A 21,593-nucleotide genomic window follows, 5' to 3' on the forward strand; every position below is an offset into this window, starting at 1 on the left:
CCGACCGGCGACGGAGACGAGGCACGCAGAGGTGGCGCTTTGTACAAAACGTTTGAGAGTTTTCTTTTTTTTCTTTATTTTTTTTCCCCTCTTATTAAAAAAAAAAAAAAAAGCTTAAAAACCACTAATATCTCTGGGGGTAAAAATTAAAAGCGTCGCCCGCTTCTCGTGCTGCCGGGGGCATCGCCTGCCCCGGCCCGAGCAGCTCCGGGCTCGGCCCCGGCCGCGGCGGGAGCCGGGTCTCTGCTCCGAGCCGCAGGGGCAGGCGGTGGCGGGGGGACCGGCCTCCCCCAGCCCGCGGGGCGCCGCGGCCCCCTGCGCCCGCTGGCGGGGAGCGAGGTCCTTGGTGCCCCTTCCCCTTCCCAGAAGCATCCCGGAGCAGCCAGCTGGTTCGCACCGTTTTATTTACATTTCTTATATGAAAAATAGGAGGCATGTGATATACAGCCAGGGGCTTCCCGCCCCGAGTCCCCTGCCGGCACACCGGGCCCTGGCAGCCGCTGCGGCCCCTCCTGGGGTCGTCTGTCCATGCTGGCCCTGGAGCAGGGCGAGAGCGCGGGGCCCGAGGGGTGCGCGCTCCGACCCCCGACTGCCGTTAAAAAGGAGCTTAAAAAGTCAAGGCGGGAGGGGGGGGCGCGCAAGCGCAGCGCCCGCGGCAGGAGCGGGGCGACCCCGCGTCCCAGGGTGCCGAGGCGTACGGAGGGGGCGCAGAGATGGAGACGGAGGGGGACGCCGGCTCCCGGGTCCTTTCCGGCCATGGCTTGTGTCCAGCTGTTGCAGAGCCGCTGCGGCGGCTGCGCCGGGACCTGAGAGCTGCTGCAGCTCAGCCCGGGCCGGGGCAGCGCCCGGCCGAGGGGCTCTGCCCTCAGTCACTGTCCGAGCCCACGGCCGAGGAGCCTTTTCTTTTCCGTTTGGTGGGTTTGGGCTTGGTGTCTTCTTCCTCCTGTGCAGGAAGGGGGGGGAGCAGCGGTCACGACCGGTGGTCAGGACCCCGGCGGCCCCCTGCCCCGCAGCGGTGCCAAGGCAGCACCCGTTGGGGACCGTGACACCTTCGCCAGGTGTCGACGGCTGCGGGGCTGCATCGCCCCTCGGGAGCCCCGCTCGCACCCCGGCGCTTACCGAGGCGCTGCTGGAGGCCGACTCCTCCTCGTTGTTGGCGGGCTGCGCGGCGTTCTTCCGGCTCCGGGGGCTCGACAGCGTGGCTTTTCGGCGGCTCTTTGGGGGTTTGGTGGAGGAGTCTTCATACTCCTCTGCCAGGGAGAAGAGGTCACTGAACCTGCAAGAAGGACAAGCACAGGCGGCGTCAGGCAGAGCCGGGACAACCCGTCCGCCGGCAGGAAGGGGTGACGGCTTGGCCGCGCTTACTTCATCTTGTGGGCTTCGTCGCAGCTGGCCTGGACGTGCTGCAGCGCCTGCAGGATTGGAGTTTGGCTGAAAACTGTCGAGGAACCAGCAGAAAGGGGAGTCAGACGCGGCCAGCTGCCAGGGCCCCCGGCTGGGGCTGGGTCCTGCTGCCCCGCAGCCCCTGCCTCGGATTTTAGCCTCCCTGGCTGGGTGCAGAGGGCTTCGCGGGCAACAGGGCGCCACGGCCTCCAGCCGCGGAGGTAGGCACACCCCACCGCGGCGGTGGCGGTGGGCAGGGGCCGCGGCCCCAGGCGTGCGGTGGTACCTACAGTTCTGTTTGGTGTTGGTCAGGTTGAGGCGGAGGTTGTCCAGATGCTCCAGGATCTGCTCCAGGGTCAGCTGGGCCAGTTTGCTGCTGGAGCTGCGCAGGCTGAGGGCAGAGCAGGCAGGGGTGGTCAGCGCCGCGGGGCCGGACCCTGCTCCTCCTGCCCTGCCCCGCTCCGAGCGGCACCCCCCTCCCCGAGGACGGCTTGCGGCAGGCGCCACGCGCCGCCTGGAAGCCACCGTGTCCCCCAGCAGGAGCCGATGGGGCCTCGTCCTCAGGGATGGGGCAGCAGGGCAGATCTCGCTTTCGGCTCCAGCACGAGGCTGCGCGGCTTGTGCTGCTCCATCCTGAAGATTGGGGGGGGTAAATCCTGCTCAGGGTGCTCACTGCCTCCAGCCCCGGCGGCTTTGCGGGGCACTAAGAGCCCTGTGCCCAGCTGGCGGGAGCTGAGGCTGCAGGATGGTGCCCGGTGCCAGCGCACGGGGCACTGTGAGCGGCAGGGGCCTCAGCTGGCCGCCAGTTAATTAACGGGGATTAGACCTGGACACTTCTTGGATCCCAGCACAGAAACGCAGTGAAAATAGCAGTGTTGTTCAGCCGTGAAAGCTGTTAATTAACACAGAGGAACAGAAGGGAACAGATGAAGGCGCAGACTTTTCCGGCAGCCTCTTCCGAGAGGGGAGAGCCCACAGGCGGCCGAGAAGCTGCCAGGACCGGCCGCTCGCCCGGTGCCGGCATGCGACCTGGCAGCCTGGGAGCCACCGCGGCTGCACCGGGTCCCGAGCGTGGCGTGGGGCGGCGAGGCTGCGCTCTCCTGCGGGGGCCCCGCAGGTCCATCACGAGCCCCGCTGGCCGCGACGGAGCCTGGCGGGTGCCCGGCGCCGCGCTGGCGCGGAGCCGCTGCCGCCGGCTCCCTGGCTGCTGGGAACGGGTCCTTGGGGCGCGCGGCCCGACCGCCGCGGGAGTGCCACGTGAGAGGCTGCTCTGCTTTCCCAGGACACTAGATGTCCTTCCTACTCCAAGAAAGGGCTGCACGGACCCAGCCTGGGAAGGCCTGCAGAGGACCACGGCAGCCCAGGGCACCCTCCTCCCTCTCTGGCTCGGACGCCGGCACCAAGGGGCTGCCGGCAGGATTGCTGCCGGCAGGATTGCTCCTGTCGGAGCTGCCATAAGCAGGCACAGCGCCGCCGAGGGGCTGAGCAGGCAGCGAGACCGGGCGCCTCGCGCCCTGCGGCCTCTCCGCCTGGCAGAGGGCTCCTGCCTGGACGCTGCGCAGGCTCCGCCAAGAAGGGAAGAGGCTGACTCCCACTTTGGTGCCCCGGCTGGATAAAGGCTGGGAGATGGTTTGGAGAGCCAAGAGCAGTGGACAGCTCCTGCCGTGCCTCTCGGCTTGGGCATGGCTCTGCCTTCGTGCCAAGTCTCTGGACTCAGGAAATGCCCCGGGGGAATGTGCCACCCTGGGCAGGAGCTGCAGCTGCAGGAGACTGACATAGGAGGGAGTTGTGTGCCCTGCCCCTGCACGAGCAGCGCACCAAGGAGCGCGCTCCCTCCTTGCCTGGCACAGGCTGCGCGGCAGCGAGGGCCATCCGCCTCCTCCAGCGCTCAGAGCTCGGCCCAGGCAGGGCGGCCGGGTGCAAGCCATCTGCCCCTTCCCTCCAAGCGCAGGAGCCTGGGAACCTCACACCAGGGAGCTGGGATTTAACCTCTGCGGACTGAAGTGCTCCTTAAAGCCCTGCTCATGCCGCCTGCCTGCCTGCCCTGCCGTCCCAGCCAGCCCCACGACACTCGGACACGCCAAGGTTTGGCCCAGCTGCGTCATCCAAGTCCTTGGGCTCGTTTCGCTACGCTGATGGACTCTTACTCCATCGACCCTGGAGACAGCAGTGTGCCGGCAGAGATTAAGTGAGTCCTGTTAGCTATGTCTGGAAGACAATTTGCACCAAAAGATGCTCTGGAAACATGAAGCTACCTCCCAGGCGGCCACAGCAGGGCCTGAGCAGAGAGGCCTGCCTGGCCGCCGGCACAGCAGGGGAGCGCCAAGGTTTGGCACTGCTAACATAAGCAGCTCAAAGCTCTTCCTCAAACAGATTGGTAACGGGCTCAGAATAAAAGGGTCCTGCCGGCTGGATGTCAGCACAGGCGAGATCAAAGAGCAGCCTCCCGCGCAGCTCCAAAGCCGAGACGCTTGCTCGGGGCTCTGGCTGCGTGTCAGTTTGTGGGTGGGCAGCGGCACTGCCCCAGCCTCAAGGAGCCGATGGCGTAACTGCCAGGATGCGAGCACCCCGAGAGGGGCTGGTGTGCCCGAGCTGCGCTGGTGGCACACGGCGCCTCATGGACCCCTTGCTTGCCAAAGAGGGCAAGCAGCTTCCTCACCCGTCTGGGTGCGCCCAGTGCCAGGTCTGCACTAGTGGCTAGGTCATGGCCAGGCAGCTGACTTTGATGGGTTCCGCAGCGCCGATCCCAGCTCTGCACCAGGACTCGTTTACAAAAAAAAAAAAAAAAAAGTCCAATATAGAAGAGCAATTCCTGCCCCCTTCCTGCAGGTAATGACTGCATGCTAGTCCCGGAAAGGCTGGTGCGTGGAAGCCGAGCAGAATCTTAGCATCATCCTAGCAGCAGAGCTGCTCCCCAGTGAAAGCATCAGGGGATGCAATGCCTGGCCCTCGTCCCTCACCTTTGGCGTTTTCGCGGTAGGCTGTTGTTCTTGATCAGCAGCGATTTGATGTGCTCAGCCAGGAGGTCATCGTGTTTGATGCACCAGTGCCGCAGGATGCTTGTGGTGAACTGGTCATCGGGGTGGCAGGGTCGGCTCAGCACCATCTTCACCATTTCCTCGCTGGGCCTGCAGCGAACCAGGAATGGCAAGTGAAGAGGAAGGAAGAGCAGTTTGTATCTTAAACAGCTGGGGAGGCGCCTGGCCCACAGCCACTGCTGCCTGCCCATCTGAGCTGTGAAGGGAAGCTTCAGACCTGGACTTCAGGAGTCTGCAGGGGGCCGTGCAGTGGAGTTGCCAAGCCACAACGGACCAGGCATTCAGGAGCTCAAGCAAACCGTGCTTTAGGTGTGAAAAAGTGTGGGGTTTCACCCCATTGCCTCCACAAACACCATTCTTTTCCATGCTGGCTGGGACCTGCACGTGCCCTTCGGCACCCCTAGCAGTGCTGGATCCCAGGCGCTGGGAAGCTGGGCAGCAGCCAGCCTCCTCCGTTTTCCTAAGACTGCTGACAAATAATCCTCCTGGGGGACCAGCTGCCACCAAGCTCCCTGCTCACCCTGCATCATCCGCCTGTGCCAACCCCCATGGGTGCTGTGGTTCTTCCTCTCCACCTGTGGGAAAGGCGCTGTTGCATGCTCCTAGCCTGAGCTTGTCTCTGAGCTTTCTGCCATCACTGGCTTTTTACTAACGCAATTTAGAGCTGGGATTAGATTAGCCAGCCCCATGCACCGCATTAATGAAAACAAATAAAGTGCTCTTCACTCAGAGCGGCGGGATGTGGGCAATCCATCTGAGCAGGCAGAGACAACATAGATCAATGCCAAGGCAGCTCTAATATTGCACCCTGCGGGAGGCAGGTGACAGCCTGCTCTCCATTAAGTAATGGGCTTCAGGACGTGCAAGGTGAAAGACAAACAGCCCATCAGCACTTGGGCTAAGCAGGCTGGAGAGCTTGCTGAGTGGAAGAATGGGTGAGTGATTGCTGAGCACTCGGCAAACGGTGCTCCCGAAGCCAAGTCACAGTCACGGGCCATGCTTCCAGGGGAGACGAGAAGCAGTTCCCCCTCTGCCCTGACAGCAGGAATTCTCTGCTGCCGTTAGGAAGAGCCCGGCCAGCTTCCTTCCGGGTTCACTCCTGCACCACGCTGCTATCACTGGGACTGCACTCTGCACAACAGCTCAGAAATCCAGCTGGGAAATCAGAATCCGCCAGCTTCTACTGGTACTCTCAACTGGTAGCATGGAGCTCACGGCCAGAGCTGGGGGTATCCTGTTGGCCCCATCAAGCCGGCGCTGCTCAGCACAGGCCAAGAAAGCCATCAGCTGCAGCGTGCTCTGAGGGCAATCCTGTCCTTCTGCCACACAACCTGCTGCAGTGCAACACAGGGCCCTGCGCGCCGCACCCAGCAATGCCAGGTACTTACTTCTCTCGCCTCAGCTGCAGCAGCAGGCAGGATAACGCCTCCGGGTGCTCTGCAAAGGAAAGCACATCCTCAGCACAGGTAGCCCTAAAATGGCACGTGCCTCCCCCACGCACGGGGACCGCTCACCTTTGTATTTGAGGTGCTGCAGGATGGGGATGATGGTCTCCAGAGGAATGCTGTGCGCAAGGAAGAGCTGCCAGGTGCAGTACTGCTCAAAGGTCTCCCAGTCCAGGCTTTGAACTAGGGGGAAGCACAGCATGGTCAAGGGAGCTGCATGGCCCTTGGAAGAGTGAGCAGGGACCTACCAGAGCTGCCCTATGCACCACGTGCAGCTCTGCCACGGTCCCTCGGTAAGGTCCAGCTGCAACCTGGCACATGGCTACTCCTGCCCGACACGTTACACACATTCCCCTAGCCCAGAGCAGGGCACTAAAGTGGGAGAAGGGCAGAGCCATGTCTCTTCAGTGCCTCAGATGCTTGTGCGTATGCCAGGGTGAGTGGGATTTGCACTGCACCAGGGCAGTTGCATTCTGCATCGTGCCCCTCTGGGCATGAGACACAGCTGGATGAAGGGGCTGGGGTGTCCTTCCCGCTCCCTAGAAGGGTGATCAGCATTGCAAACCCTGCCATGTGCCATGCCCTAGCAGAGGGCTCTGGGACGTAGCAGCTGGCAGGTGGCACTGGAGTATGTTCTGTTGGCTCAGGCATGGGTGGCAGAACTGCAAAGTCACTAAAACAGCTGCTCATGGCTCAGAGGAAGAGAATTAACGAGGCTCTTTAATTAATGGGCTTAGACTGCTACTTGCAGCTTGTGTAACACCAAAGCTGGATCTAGGCAGCTGTCAAAACAGGGCGATGAGGGGTCTTGCTGGAAGCACCCACTAGCCCCCCAAGCACGGAGCTCTCCATGCTGGCTCTGCTCAAAACCACCCCAGCCCAGAGGGCTGCAATCTCAGCCGGCACCGACAGCCTGAACAGTGGCACTCAGGGAGCAAGCACAAGTGGGAAGACTTCCCTGTGCCGTACGGTGCAGGACAGACTGCTAACGGCACCCATTTATCCTCCAGACGCTCAGGACTCAAAGGGTGCATGCAGGCAAAATGCAACATTCACTGGAGATTGTAAGGGTCTTTCTACTATGATAAAGCCAGCGGCTGTGTAGATCTCGTAGATGTCACCCACAGAGCAGCAGGATGCCTCCAAGGATGTCAAAGTCCAATTAAAAAGCAACAAGAGGAACTGGGTCGCCCTGTGGTGATCCTGGGGGGAGAGGCAATGCTGCTAGGGAGACATCACGGACAATAGCCTTTTGCCTGTACAGCTGCTAAGGGAACCACGGTCCCAGTAAGGGGCTGGGTGTTCATCCAAGAGACTTACTGTGGCCTCAACAGGAATATTAGTTCAGGGAGGACTGAGGGCCAGACTAAACAGCAGCCAGGGCCTTTTTACTCTTTCTCTCAAGGAACCCGTCAGGGTGTCACAGTCAACAGAAGACGACAGGAAATTCCTATTCCAACCTTTCTGAGCACTGGTCCCCTTTCGCCATCACCCCCCCCCCCCCCAGCCGCCCTCTACCCCTGCTGTACTGGGAGAAGAGTTTATAACAGTCCCGGGAAAGGCCTGGCCTCCAGCACCACTTTATCAGCTGCTATATCGCAGACGACAACCGACTGCAAACAGACAGGCCACGGCATGCCGCGCAGTACTAGCCGCGGACACACGAGTTCAGGTCCCTGGAGACCCAGCAGCTGGGACCATGTGGAGAGGCTGCAGAACTGTGGGAGACTTCAGTGTTTTTCTCCGAGTTTCCCTGGCAGGGCCCGACCGTGCCTCGGCCGAGCCCTTGGCTGCGGCACGGACCGGGCAGCGAGCCTGCCGTAGCCCTGCAACGTTTGGTGCTGTCTCCAGATTACGCATCGCCTGGCGCTGCAAAGAGCCGGTGCTCCTAACCCGTCATACTGCAAGCCTGGTAAAACCCACTAGGGCTCACAGCTTGGATCACACAGTTAAATCTAACAATCCGGTTTAGGGCAGTGAGCCTTTAAGCAGGGTCAATAACATCATGAGGAAATTCAGATCTTAGCATAACACAGCTAGCCCAAGAGCCACCCACAGGTGCTGTACGAGCAGCCAGCCTCGACAGGTCTCTCCTTACGGTGCTGTGGCCACGTGCAGCGTTACTGGCCTAGTGCAGCTTAACACGGACCACAGCCCTTGATGAGAAAGGGCAAATCCTGGGCAAAGGCTGCAGTATTCTCCCTTTCCAGGGATTGGGCCTCTTCAGCTCAGGCCTCTCTCTGAAAAACGGGGGCCCAAATGGCAGGAAGGCTTAGGGCTGCCTGCGAACCACTTAAGGCTGCGTTTTCACCCCCCACCCTCTCCGAGACATGCTCGTGTCTGCCCCAGGCTGCGGGAAAGGCTACTCACTCAGGATGTTGAGCACCGAGTCTTTTCGGAACATCACCAGGTTGCCCATCATCACGTGGCACACCAGCTCCTGCAACTGCACAACAGAGCAAACGGGGTCAGTGGGATGCCAGGGCCACAAGAGAGGCTCTGCAGAAGCTCTCTTGCACAGGCACCCCTGGACCCAGAGAGCAAGTGGAGAAGCTGCTGCTCTGCCAACAGACGATGCTGAGCTCTGGCACGTGGCCTGGGGAGCCTCAGAAAGCACAATGAGGGCTGCTCTGCTGGGCTTGAGAGCACGAATGCTAACGACTGACACACAGCCCCTCGCGTGCCTCGCATACCCACCACCTCTCTGCAAGAGCAGGGATCCAGCAGGTAGTCCCGGAAACCCTGTGGGTTGCAGGTGGCTCATAAATCAGAGCTGGTTTAGGCAGCTCCAGGGAGATGCAGCTGTTGCAAGGGACCAGCAGAGGCAAGGAAGTAACGAGAGGTTAACGGTTTCACACATCAACACCCAGGCTGGGGAGCAGGAGTGCCACGCAGGACAGACAGCAGATCCTCACAGACTGGCCCAGGATGGGAGGGATCCTGTGTGAGGATGGCCCATCTCCCTCTTTGAAGAGCTCAGCTGCCAGGGCCAGAGGGAGAGCCGCTGCCCAAGCACTGCCCGGCTTCCACGCCTCCCGCCTGTCCTGGGGACCTGCTCTCGGCCCTTCCCTCCATGCGCTTGCAGAGCCAGGTGTGCTGACAGACGCACAAAGCCCACCCCTAGGGCTGGCAGCCTGCTAGAAAAGCGCTGACAAACCCAGACCGCTCTGTCCTGGGCCCGGGACCTCCCCTGGTCTGCGAGGAGGTAGCTGATGCTACCCAGACGCATGGTGCTTCCTGTGCTGACTCACCCACTTCATCACCCCGGAGAGGGGGAAGCGAAGGCACAGGGACAGAACACACAGGGAGCCTGCCAGGCCAGACTGGGCTGCCCAGAGCAGAGATCGGCGCTGGGGAGCACCGTTCCCCGTTCCTGTGCCCATGGGCTCAGCTGCAGAGAGCACCTTGGCTCCTCTCCTAGATTCCTTCTCACGTGCTAATCCTCGGCCTCTGGGTCCAAGTCATTGCAGCCTTTTTGAGCACCGGGAGGCTGGAGCGTGCTGGAGGCACCCAGAGCCCAAGGGAAGGCTGAATTCCTGCAGCCTCAGCCGAGGCCTGGACTCTACCCTGGGGCTCTGTTTGCAGACCCCACGTGGGCTGCACAGCCAGAGCATCACAGGGAAACAGATGAAGAATAACAGGAAGGAATGAACGAACTGGACAAGGGAGGGGAGAGGAAACGCTGCAGGCCTCTGCTGGGAAAAACAAAGCCGCTGCATCTCAGAGCACGGCGAAGCCCAGGAGCAGAGGAGTAAGAGCAGGGCTGAACTGAGCGGGTCAGGGCATCATGAGTCAAACCTTTCCTGTACCCAACTTCATCAAGAGCCTGCCAAGCAAAACTTGCTGGTGAGGCATTCTGGCCCTTGCACAGCTGGGAAAAGCACGACTGGCCAGGAATGGTGTATAAATAGGGCGAGTTGAAGGGTTATCAGCAGATCACGCTCCAGACGAGCCTAGACAGCAGAAACATGCAGCGCAGCATTCTTGCCAGTGCCCACCTCCCCACCCCCAGCTTTCGCCGTGACTATTTTTGGGTTGCTCCGAACCGGTGTCATGGCAACTCAGCATGACCATGGGGAAAGGTTCCTTCCAGGAGGGTCTAACGAGGGCTCAGCTTTCCGCTCGCTCGTCTGCTGCGGCTGCAGTGCATCTCCCACCAGGACAGGGAGAGCTGACAGTAGCCAGGCACGACCTCAGCCTCGCAGGGCCCACAGCGCAGGAGGGAGCAGGCTCCCGGCTCTTTGCACCTTTCCTCACACCTTGGGGCAGGAGAGCTCCTCTGCTCTCTCCTCCTGTGCACCTGCCCACCAGGTGGGCAGCCTGGGAAGCCGGCACTGCCCGCAGCTGTGTGTGGCCCCCGCAGCACCAAGCACCTCCTTGCCAAGAAACTGATCCCAAGGGATCCAAGGCCTGGAGTTCCTGTCCGTTTCCAGCCTCCCCCCTTTCCTCCCCTCCGGGCAGACAGCTTGCAGCGAGCACTGGAGCAGCGCTAGCTATCACGGGCATCTCAGATCCAGATGGGTCTTTGTGTTGCACCATGGCTGCAACTCAACAGGGATCAGAGTAAATCCAGGCAAATCTCTTTCAGCACCACTGACACAACTCTGTGGCCTAGGAAATCCCTTGAATGAAGCAGCTTAGATTTAGCATTCTGACACTGCGTGCTGCAATTCCTCAAGTTTAAAGAGATACCTAGGGGTTTCAGAGCTCCCACTTGCCAAATCCAGCGTGTTGTCTGAGGCTGGCTCGATGCCTCACTCGGAACGTGGGCAAGAAGGACTAAAGGAGACTATTGCCCTGTATCCCTCGTGGACAGGCCACTTGGCCATTTCAGGTTTAAATCTCTTGGGTGCAGAGGAGACAAATGCTGCCACGTTAGGAATGTGCTGTCTCCCACCCTGCACGCAGGACACCCCCCTTACCTGGGCCGAGTCTATGACAGCTACAATCATGTTCAGCAGCTCGCCGCTTCGTAGGGTCTCATCTGGGAACTGGAAGAGTTCAAAAGCAAGGCAGGGCTCAGGAAAGGGCATGAAGGAGAGGTCAGCTGAAAGCTCCTATCCCCATAGCTCAGGCAAAGCTCTTCCTCAGTTCAGGCTTAGACACATGCGTGCGTTACTCCTTGCAAGAAGCAGCATGGCCAAGCCTGACACCTAGGTTCACTGGCAGCTGGACCAGAACCAGCATCACTTTCTAAATGCACCAGGGGAAGAGACTGAGTGGGAAAAGGAGCCAAAGTGCAGGAGGTTTGACAGGCTGCTTTCTGCAAGCAGTCTGGAACAGACAGGTTCATTCACTGCTAAAGCGGGCCAACTGCTGCAAGGCAGACCACTGCCAGGCTGCTGGGAGCGTGTGCCCAGCACATCCGTGCGATGCAGCTAACACCAGTCGTCTGGACTGACTAGAGCAGCAGGAGGAATGAAGCTCCTTCAGTTTCTGGTGGCCGAAGTCAGCCAGGCCACAGTGGTTAAAATTGCCCATTTTCCCTACACTTGCTAGTTTTGTTAACAGCTCCGGGGCTGTTATGCAAAACTGCAAGGAAATCAAAATCAACACACAGGGCAAAAGGCCAGGAAAACTGGCGGCAGCAAGCTATCCCTGCACAGTTCAGATCTGGCTGTTCAGACAGCAGCCCCAGTTGGAATGCTGCTCCCGGGACGTTCTGCCCGACTTTCGCTGGTCAATACACAGGAGCAGAAACGATCTGACCCCCACTTGGGGGGGGGGGGCAGTTTAAAATCAGTGCTTGAAGCACCAGGCAGGGGATTCTGCTGATGCACTAAACCAGGATCCCTCTGGAACAGGCCGGGGTGCAGGACCATGAGGTGAGAAATCTGCTGCATGGTACCTACTTGCGCACAGATTTTCTTCCCCTTTCCACGCTGTTTCTGTGCCGCCTCCCCCGCCCCGAGCTGTGCCCCTCTCTCCACAGAAGCCCACTGAAAGTGCTCACGGGGAACGGGACTGGACAGCCTGAACGCCCAGCAGATGTTCCTGCTGAACCAGCCAGAAAGGAGGGAGGAGGGGGGCCAGTTCATTCCTCCCAGGGAATGAGAAAGTACACGCAGAACTGTGACCTCTCCATCTATTCAGAGTGCGTGATGTTACCCTCCCTCTCTCCACCCCCAGGCACACACCACCACTCCCTGAAGCGGGGCGATTGCTGCACGCTTGTTCGAAGCAGCCTCCACCCTGCGATCATTTTAAATAAATGACTGCAGCCCGCAGAGTTGAGAGCTGAGAGATGGCCCCAACAGCATCCTGGCAGCGGGAAGGTAACAGCAGCTCTGTCCAAGACCCAGACGGCCTGTGTGAATTGAGACTGAGCTGTGACCTATCCGGTGCAGATGCCGGGCTCTCCGTTCCAAATGAGCTCTGCTATCGACTGCTTTGATAAGTCCAGCTGGCTCCACCTCAGCACAGAGTGCTGAAAGCAATAAACCGTTTCATTAAACCTAAGGGTTTGGAGCAGGCAGCAGCACTCCTGAGTGCTGCTTCCCCTAGACTTTGGGATTACATGTTTGCTCAGGCTTCCCCACCTGCTGCGGCTAAGAGGAGAAACAGAGAGCAAAACCTCCTCAACCAGCGAGTACAGACAACACTCTGTGCTTGGAGCTAACCATGTACAAGGGACACAGCCAGGACGGCAAGGTTAGTACCTCACCATCCACGGAGAGAACAAGGTTTTAATGGGGCCATAAGCAGGCAGGATGACAACTAGTGTTCCTGGTGCTTGGCAAGGGCCTTACCTCTGTGTAAATGGAGGGGGTGAGGTAGCAGAGCAGTCGTACATCATCTTCCTGGCAGGCCTTCATGTCCATCATCAGGCATGTGTGCAGGTCCCCCAGCTGCGTGGCCTGGGCAAAGGACTCATACAGGTTCATCTTCCCTGCTGCAGCTTTGCTAGAAGGAGACATGCTCCGGTGAGAGAGCAGCCTGCCAGTATGCAGGCCTTGCGCTCCAGCAAGGGCTGGGCTAGCGTTGGTATGACACCAAGCTGTCCCTTGGAGGCAGCGTGGACCAAGTCAAAGCTTGGACGCTTCCCCACAACCCCCTCTGGCCTACCTGGCTTTTAAATAGTATAGAAGGTGGTAGCCAATCTTGGGTTGCTTCTGATAGAGTTCTGATAGGAGATCCAGCAGCAGCGAGAAACCACTGTTATCTTCCTGCATCTGGCAGAGATTCCTTGGGGAGCACAGGTCAGGGAGACAGCCACGTTACATGAGATGCAGCGGGAGAGCTCTCTGCTAATATCAAGGACCAGCAGCTTGCAGGGAAACCCAGCTCCAGGTACCAGGTGGTCCTGGCAATCCACTCTCCTAACTGGACACGGGCTGCCTCTCCCACCCCTGCTGCTGAATGCGATGGGACAGACAGCAACAAGAGGGATGGGGTCAGGGACCCACAGCAATCTTCAGCTACACAGGAAAGGCCCCAGGGATTCTGAGCTTCCACAAACAACCAGATGAACTGTGATTTTCCTGTGTTTGAAGTGCTTCTACTAAACAAAATACAATGGAGGCAGAATGAGGCAATCAACTCGGTCAAGGCTTTGGGATCTTGAGGAGCACTGTGGTAAGCAGGGGGATGGCAGAATTAGACCCACAAGGTTCACCCATTGATGGCCCTAGACTTTTCAAAAATATCAGAACAGACATACCTAAATATTAGGTAGAGCGGCTTCCCCACTGACTCCTCCAGAGACCTGCAGGACAAATACAACGGTCAGAGTGCTATGTGTACGTGCCCCCTGCTTTGGGCCAGCAAGTAATGGCAATGAAAAAGCCTCACGCATTGTCTGCTGCAGTCCTTGGGCCCTTAAGGATCAGCCTTAACTAATGGAGAGACAGAAATAGTCCTGCTAACAGAACCCAGGAGCTCTGACACTGAGCCCTGTTCCAACAAAACCCAGGAGGAAGACTGTATGGCGCTGGTTTGTGTCAGTACAGCAGGGACAGATGGAGTATTTAGTGCCCTGTGTGCCCTGGTCAGACAGCCAGGAGCCTCCAAAGCATCAGCTAAACTGACATCAGGACATCAGGACCCAATGGCAGCAGGTTCTCCCTGCACTTGTGGGAAGGAGGAATATGGTCTGTTTTGCGCACTGGATGTGACAACTGTTGACCAAATCCATGCTGACCGCTTGTGAACCCTGGAACTCTAAGAGAAGCTAGTGCTTTCAGTGCAACTTTCTGAAAATGGTGGTAATTTTTATGTGGAAAGCCCAAGTTCCATTGTGAAAGGATGAGACAGAGAAAAACAAATCCTTACTCCTCTGTGATTTCTTCTGGCAAAACCTCACCACGGAAGTGAGCCTTAAATAGCTCTTGGAGGCAGGATGCAAGCACTGATAACTGCTCTGAGTCAAAGTCCTCCTGGTGGAGAGAAAGGAAAAAAATGAGAAGGGAAAAAACGAGCTCAAACCCTGCCTGCCCAGCACAGGTCTGGTTGGAAGGAACCCAGCACCAAGTCACCCCTGCTGGGAATGCGCCCCAAGCTGCACAGGAGCCGTTCTGCTGCTGTACTGCAGTAACAGGAGCTGCCAAAGCTGGTCACCAGCAAGATGAACCCCTCAGTGAGATCCAGCTCTGAACCACTTCACTGTCACTGTGGTGCACTTCTCTAATGGCTAGTAATTCACTGAGCTCAGCTCTCCCTCTGCCTAAGGGCTAGCAGAGACCAAGAGCACTTGGCAACAAGGATTTACACCCCGACAGGCCCTTTCCCAGCATTCGCATGGAGGAGAGAAGCAGGCCTCACGTGCTAAGAGGCCACTTGACTCTAAAGGGAGCTGATTAGAAGGAGGGGATGCTGCCTCCCTTCAAATGCTTAGTTCCTGGAGAACATTGACAACTCCTCCACTGGGCAGGGTTTGCTGCAGCCTCTCCTAAGCATGAGGCCCTGTGCCAAAAGCAAAGGAAAGTCTTGCTGCACAGCACATGCCCCCAGGAGCTCTGCAGACATTATAGCAGCCGTGCTGGGTCAAACCACGACTGCACCAGTATCCTGGCTCTGACAGCAACTACTGGGGATGTTCAGGCAAGGGGTAGAAGGAAACAGCACGGATGGAATGACCTTCCCCTGCTAAACCTTTCTGGCAATTAGTAGTTTGAGGCTGTCCTGAGCTGGAGGTGACATTAACATCTGTGTTCAACAACCACAGATGGAGCTGTCAAGTGCCATTTCGAACTCATTTATGTTTTGAGTTTCCTCAGGCTTCTGTGCCCCAGTTTAATGACAGCCTTGTCACCTCTCTGAGAAGGGCTGCGCAAGCTCAGAGCTGGCTGGCCCACACCACTCCAGCCTCTCTGGTTTCACGGTTACACAGTAGCACTGCTCCCGGGTCTGTGCAGTTACCTCCAGGACTTGATCCACGATTTCCTGCATGACCTCACACTGAGCTTCCGTATCGCTGGAGCACAAAAACAAGAGGAAATCCAAGTTACAAAGGAAGATACGGAGAGCAGGGACAAGGGGGCTTTGTGCTGAGCTGGCTATGCTCGGGAGCCCCCAGGACCTGAGAGGGGGGAAGCCCCACTCTGCACTGCTGCCATGCCTAGAAGAAGGCAAGGCCCTTAAGTACACGCTGCAGAGACCCAGCCCTGGAAGAATGGACTGCACTGCTGCAGCGCCTACTGCCTGAGGCAGTCTGCAGCAAGACAAAAAAATTAAATGACTAAAAGCATAAGATTAAATGTACTTAAAGCCATAAAGACATAAATTAAATCAGCCTACTATGCCAAGGCCCGAAAAGTAAGAGCTTTTTAACCTGCTTTAGATAGAGTTAATTCCAAGGTCGCTGAAAAATCAAGAGTGGAGATGGGGAAGTCCAGAGAGACAGTCGGCAGACACCAGGAACAGGCACATCTCCATCCCTGGGGGATGTACCCCATGCAGAGAGGTACTGAAACACCCAAGAAGCAGTAGCCCCAAAGGACCTGTGCAGCCTCCCCTCATCAGTCCAACAGTATAGAAGGAGGAGGATGAAACTCAAAGCCTTTTGCCTTCCTGTCACTGACTCAGAGAAATGCTGTAGCCTCCAGGAAAACGCTGTTGTATCCTGGGCCATACCTGCTTGAAGGACAGATTACAAAGCTCTTAACTCAGCACCTGCTAAAAACTCCTGGACATTACCCGCAGAGGCTGTCCATGTTAAAGACAGACCAGACCACAGATACCATTAGCTTTGAGAGAAGGACTCTTGGAGCAAGCAGCATTGCCTGACAGCACTGAAAGCTTTTGTGTGTGGCTGCCCTGAAGAGACCAGCATGAAACGTAACATTACCAAACAATACCAACCTTCCCTTCTGCAGCTGCAGGACTTTATCCTTCAGCGACTCATCCAGTTGGTCCAGGAATGGCGTGATATCAACAGGCTCCTCCACAATGGTTTCTTTGATCGGATGAAACCTGAACTCCCTCTTCTTCCCTGCAACAAAGAAAGCAACAGTGGAATAGTTTTCCACTATTTTCCCAAGCAGCTTCATCTTAGAAGTATCAGAGGCAGTCTCTGTCCTAGCAGCAGGAGTCACGTGGGCACTTGTTGGGGCAGCAACCACCTCAAGCAAGCAGCGTGCCCCTGCTGTGGAATCCACTCTCAGATCTTCTCTTCACCATTTGGAGATGTGTCCAGGTCACAATGCCCTGGAAGGCAGGATGGGATCCAAACGCAGGTGATGTCCAGAGCTGTGGTTCCAGTTCAGTCCAGTTTCCAAAAACCGTTACTTTGCCTGTCCTTCAAGATGCTCAGCACAGCTAGCTCACAAGTCTCTCTACACCAGAGGCAGGCAAATGTTCAGGGCTCCAGGACTGGGATACCCACTGCTTTTATGCTCCCCTGTCCTTCAGACTCCTTCCAGGTCACACAAATGTGGAATCCAGAAGTGCCACAGCCAACGCAGCAGTGCCAGCAAGGGAGTTGTGACTACACGATCAGACAAGGTGGCCGATCACCTTTACAAGAATCCTCTCCTCCTCTGCACACGGCTTTGCCCTGTTCGAGGGCCCCAAGCAGGCCGAGTAGCTGGCAGGGCACGATGGGACTACTGAAGACAGTGCTACAGTACACCGTGCCACACTCCTCTACCCCATCCTGGGCTCGTGGCCCCTCCCCACCATAGGGGTAGCCCTTCAGCATGGCAGGAAGCCCACAAAAGCCCTTCCACCAAGGCCAGGAACAGCTTGAGATGCCTCTAGCTCCAGAGAGCTAGCAGAGGGGATTCTGGCCTTGTGCGGCAGTCCTGTCAGCCCAATGGCTTAGATGTGGACTTGTGGAGGCCTCCTGCACGCATAATGAAAACCGCATGCCTAAGCAATTAAAGGCCTGAGCCTCATTAGCAGCTGCTTGAGAACAGAAACACCCTGTTCCCAAACAAACCACCCAGCACAGCATCTGCCACAGGGTTTCCCAACCACACAGTGCATCAGGGCTCTGAGACCAACCAGACAGCTAGAGAAGACCCAAGAGCGGAGAGAGTGCCATGTTCAAAGGTACTAAGCTCTAGAGAATAGCCATCCAAGGAGGCAAAGCCCAGGAGGCCTTTCCCATTGAGCACAGGCCACTGTATCAGCTCCACAGGCTGGCTATTGGGGTCAGAGGCCCGGGAAACAGCAGAGCATTTGAGTAAGTCCCCTCTCTTGCAGAAAGAAGCTTGGGTCTCAAGGACAAGGTTTGCCCAGAGTGCAGTAATTCCTGCTGCTTGCGGGAAAGGGACTCTAAGAGGACTGTGCTTACAGCTGGCTCTCTGGGGATCCTTCATCACAGAAAGGAAGGCGCCCGTGAGCCAGCAGTGAAACAATGGCTTGCGCAGAGGCAAAAGGCAGTTATTCACACTGCACCAAGAGAGAAGTACTTGAGAGCATTAGTGCCCAGCTGACTGCACCTCTCACCTTTGCTGTTCAAGTCCTCTTCATCGTCACTAAATGCAGCCTCTGCATTGTCATAGCAACTGTCATCCTTGTCAGACATGTGATTGTCCATTTCCATGGAAACAGGCTCTTCAATTTTGACTGCAAGAACGAACGCAAAGGAGGAAGAGCAGAAGTAAGGTTACGATGGCTTCTGGCACAGCCTTGGGGCAGGACAGGCTCTGCCTACAAGTTACATCTACTGATAACCAGGCTCCACCGAGGAGATAAAGTGCTCGGCAAAGGGGAAGAGAGTCTCAGCAAGTGAGGGACTCTGGAAAATCGTGCTGGGGAATGGCACTTTCAGTGACTCTAACCATCCCCTTTTGGTGCAGAGGTTGGCAGGGCAACAGCCAAGGTCTGAGCTGCCCATCATCCTTCCTGCTTCATCCCTCACCCACACCAGCCCGAGTCTTTGAGCAGAGCGTCAGCTTTGTCAGTTCCGTCAAGCTGAGAGGCTTGAAGAAGCAAGGTTTACTGGGGAGATGGGTGCCTTCTGCTGGACCAGCTGATGCAATGAGAAAAACAGACAGGCATGGTTCTTCAGCAGAGCTGACAAAGCAGCAGCACTCTGGTTAAATACAGGTTAGAAATGCTAGCTCTTTGTTTAATCTAATTATGTTAATCAATTAGTCTACAGAGAAGAAAGGGTAAGTAGCCCCTATGGAGCACAGAAATAGGTAGTTTGCATCTTCAGTGTACTGCAGGGCTGAAGTGAAGGGAGATCATAACCACCCATAAATTCAAGCATCCAGAATTTGTAGCATCCAGTGAACTCCCTTTGCTTGCACAGGGGACTGCAGAACATCCTCTGGTCCTGCTCTCCTGCTTTTTCTAGTGATGCTGGACAGAACCTCTGCCTCAAAAGGTGGCAGGAAAACACTGGAGCAGGTCGGGGGGAATCCAGCACAGGCTGCAGAGTCTGTGCTTTCCCACCAGCAGAACACGAGAAGGTACACGGGGACAGCAAGGCACCAGCTGATGCCTTGCTCTGCGCAGATCCAAGTGCTGGCAGCCCAGCCTGACCCTTTGGGCAGCTGCTATTCACTACACCAAAGCAGCGGAAAACGTGGCCACCAGGACCCAGTCAGGGATACGGAGATACCTCATGGTGCGCCCACAGGCGAGGAGGCAGATCCCCTGTGGGAGGCAGTGTTTTTCTTGCTGGTGCTCAGGACCTTTGGAAACCAGGCTATTCCCTATCAAGTGCCTAAAGCGGGACTTCAGGACCATCCAGTCCTGGTACTTGTGATTCTGTACAGATCCAACATTGTGGTTACTGGATAAATACGGACAACTTGCTACAAGCGCATATGCTCCCTGGCACGGACAGGCACCCTACTGAGCCTCTTGCTTTGTTTAATGCCCTTGAGCATAGCACTCTCATAGCAAGAGCTCTCCTCCCTTCTGCAGGAGCCCCCAGACCCTCTGAACAGCAGCTGTGGGAGAGCCAGGGAAAGCCCCCGTCTTTGTGAAAGCAGTACCTGCCACAGCCTCCCTCTGCCGCCTGCCCCACTCCCTACCTTCGATGGGGGGTGAGGGCGAGCTGCAGAACTCTGGGAATTTCTCCCTCAGCATGGCACGGAGCTCCTTGTCCAACTTGGGGTTGTCGAAGAGAGGGGCCAAATGTCTGTTGTGGAGGGGGAAAGGGATGAGAACCGGTGGGATGCATTGCCCTGCTCGGACCAACCAGCTCTGCTCCTCAGCAGCAGCCCCTTCTTCCCTAGAGAGCTGGAAACCCGAAGCGAGACCTCCGAGACCCTCCAGCCAGTGCAGAGTCCTTACAAGCCTCCACTTCTCTAGTCCCCGGCAGTGCCCCAAGGACCACCCTCTCACTTCAACAGCCTCATTCATCTGGCCTCTCCCTACCAGCCTAAAAGACGTGCTGGCTCCACAAAGCCTCTTGCCCCAACCCTGCCCCTCTCACTGCCAAGAAAGGCAAGGCATAAACACTTCCCATTATGCAACGAGGCAGAAAAGAGACTCTATTTGGGGCCCAGTGTAGGTTTTCCCCCGCGCACAGCAAGGCAATTTCCTCAGTTAAGTAAGGGCTTTGCTTTGCATTATGGACTGCAAGCTATGAGCTCCCACCTTCCTTCCTGCAGATCAGTTGGGGTTCTCTCCCTTTGTCAGCAGTGAGACCTATGGCACCAACAGGCTCATGGGAAGGGGAGAAGAGGTCTCACCAGGAGAGGGCAACTTCGGTGATGCAGGAGTTGTCTGCAGGCTGGAGCACCATGAACAAAATTGCTCTGTTCAGCTCACAGCTTGGTGACCAGAAAGGTTTGGGGACATTCCTATTTAGGTGGACTGGCTGTAGCTTATTTATCCCACCCTTCCACTTGGTTCAAGAAACAGCTCCCAGGACAAGCCTCAGGATCATAAATACACAGCTGTGCCTTAAATATGAACATATTTCTATTCATAAATAACACAAAAACACTCCAGAGCCTGGAGTTCATTTTTGCGAGGCTGGTGAGACTGGTCCCCAGGAAGCCTGGTGCACAGCAGTTGTATAAATGCTGTAAAATTTAAGGCTGTCTTACGCAAGGACTCGCTTCTCCACAATGTGGGTGAGAGAATTGAACACGCCTTGCCGGACATGAGCCTCCAGTGGGGGGTAGAAGTTGGGAATGATCTGAAAAAGAGGGAAAGATCAAGTTAGTGCCGCGTTACTGGACCCTTCTGCCTACCTGGGCCTGTGTCAGTCAGTAGTGCTCTTGGACACAGGCAGGGCTAGCTAAGGCCATCGGTCTGCCAGTCTTGAGCACCACATCCCAGCTGCGCTTGACCAAGAAGGGCAGCAGGAGAGCTCTCCGAGTGCAGCATCTTGGGGAGATGCAGACAGAAGCGGGACAGCCCATGCCTTTGGCCTCCTCACTCCACAGAGCTAGCCTGCACATTTGCCAGGGATTAGAAAAACAAGATGATGCTACCTAGGGAGCTGTGACAGGCCCAGGGGCTTGCCAGGCCACGTTCCAAACAGTAGCAATTGCTGCAGAAGCTGCTGGGGCTTCTTGCAGAGTTATGTTGCTATTCAAGAGGACATGGAAATGGAAGCAGACACCCCCCCGTGTCTTGAAGGGGATGTGGGGGGGGAATAAGAGGTGGGCACCTTAAAAAAAAACACCCCTTCAGCTTCCTACCCCTCAGATCTGTCCACATACAGACCTTTGCTTTTGGAGGGACTGAGATAGCTCCTCCGTCATCCTATGAACTTACACCCAGTTCCTCTGCCAGAAGAAGCCAGCAGCTGCTTTTGGACTCAGACAGCCCTGGGACGGGAGCACACAGCGCGTGCTGCATGTGAGGGAGGAAAGTGATGCAACTCACGGCTCTTCCAAAGCTCATGCCATGAAAAGACCCCACTTCCAGGAACTCCATCAGCCCTCCCTGGGACCAAATTACTGGAATCAGCACTCTTGGCACCACCGTTCGGAGGACTGAGGGGCACAACCAACTGTGCTCCCCAAGATCTTTGCTCAAGGAAGGCCTTCCTTTGAAAGGGAGGTCCTGACTCGTCCCCAAGCCGGGACTGTTGCAATGAGATTCTGTTTACCCTCAGGGGATGAAACTGGATGAAAGCCAAGCATTTCATTAGGTACTAAAGGGAACAACTCAGAAAGCCTTCTCCTACTAATGCTCATCATTCTGGAAGGATTTATTTGTAGAGCTGGGAAGTCTCATACATGTTCCCACAGTGGCATTCCCATTAATGAATGACACATGGGCCCAGTGCTCAGAGCTCTAGAAATGGCCCTGGATTTAACAAGAGACCACGCAGAATCACCAGAACCTTTGGTGCCTAGGTTTAACAGGC

At 56.8% G+C, this 21,593-nt stretch overlaps 1 protein-coding gene across 1 annotated transcript in view; it reads right to left on the minus strand.

Moving 5' to 3' along the window:
- Positions 1-85: 85 nt before the first annotated feature.
- INTS3 (integrator complex subunit 3) overlaps positions 86-21,593 on the minus strand; it is a 48,678-nt gene continuing 27,170 nt past the window's right edge. Inside the window, exons 13-30 of the mRNA XM_068922133.1 lie at positions 20,320-20,411; positions 19,297-19,403; positions 17,756-17,875; positions 16,166-16,295; positions 15,224-15,278; positions 14,138-14,241; positions 13,527-13,571; positions 12,932-13,051; positions 12,616-12,769; positions 10,789-10,857; positions 8,237-8,312; positions 5,936-6,049; positions 5,810-5,858; positions 4,344-4,511; positions 1,674-1,774; positions 1,366-1,438; positions 1,120-1,276; positions 86-943 (exon numbers count right to left, since the gene is read on the minus strand). Of these exons, the coding sequence (XP_068778234.1) occupies positions 866-943; positions 1,120-1,276; positions 1,366-1,438; positions 1,674-1,774; positions 4,344-4,511; positions 5,810-5,858; positions 5,936-6,049; positions 8,237-8,312; positions 10,789-10,857; positions 12,616-12,769; positions 12,932-13,051; positions 13,527-13,571; positions 14,138-14,241; positions 15,224-15,278; positions 16,166-16,295; positions 17,756-17,875; positions 19,297-19,403; positions 20,320-20,411 (1,812 nt within the window). The 3' untranslated portion in view covers positions 86-865. The remainder of the gene's footprint in view (positions 944-1,119; positions 1,277-1,365; positions 1,439-1,673; positions 1,775-4,343; positions 4,512-5,809; positions 5,859-5,935; positions 6,050-8,236; positions 8,313-10,788; positions 10,858-12,615; positions 12,770-12,931; positions 13,052-13,526; positions 13,572-14,137; positions 14,242-15,223; positions 15,279-16,165; positions 16,296-17,755; positions 17,876-19,296; positions 19,404-20,319; positions 20,412-21,593) is intronic.

This window comes from Struthio camelus, chromosome 30 (genome assembly GCF_040807025.1).
Source record: "Struthio camelus isolate bStrCam1 chromosome 30, bStrCam1.hap1, whole genome shotgun sequence".
NCBI lineage: Eukaryota > Metazoa > Chordata > Aves > Struthioniformes > Struthionidae > Struthio > Struthio camelus.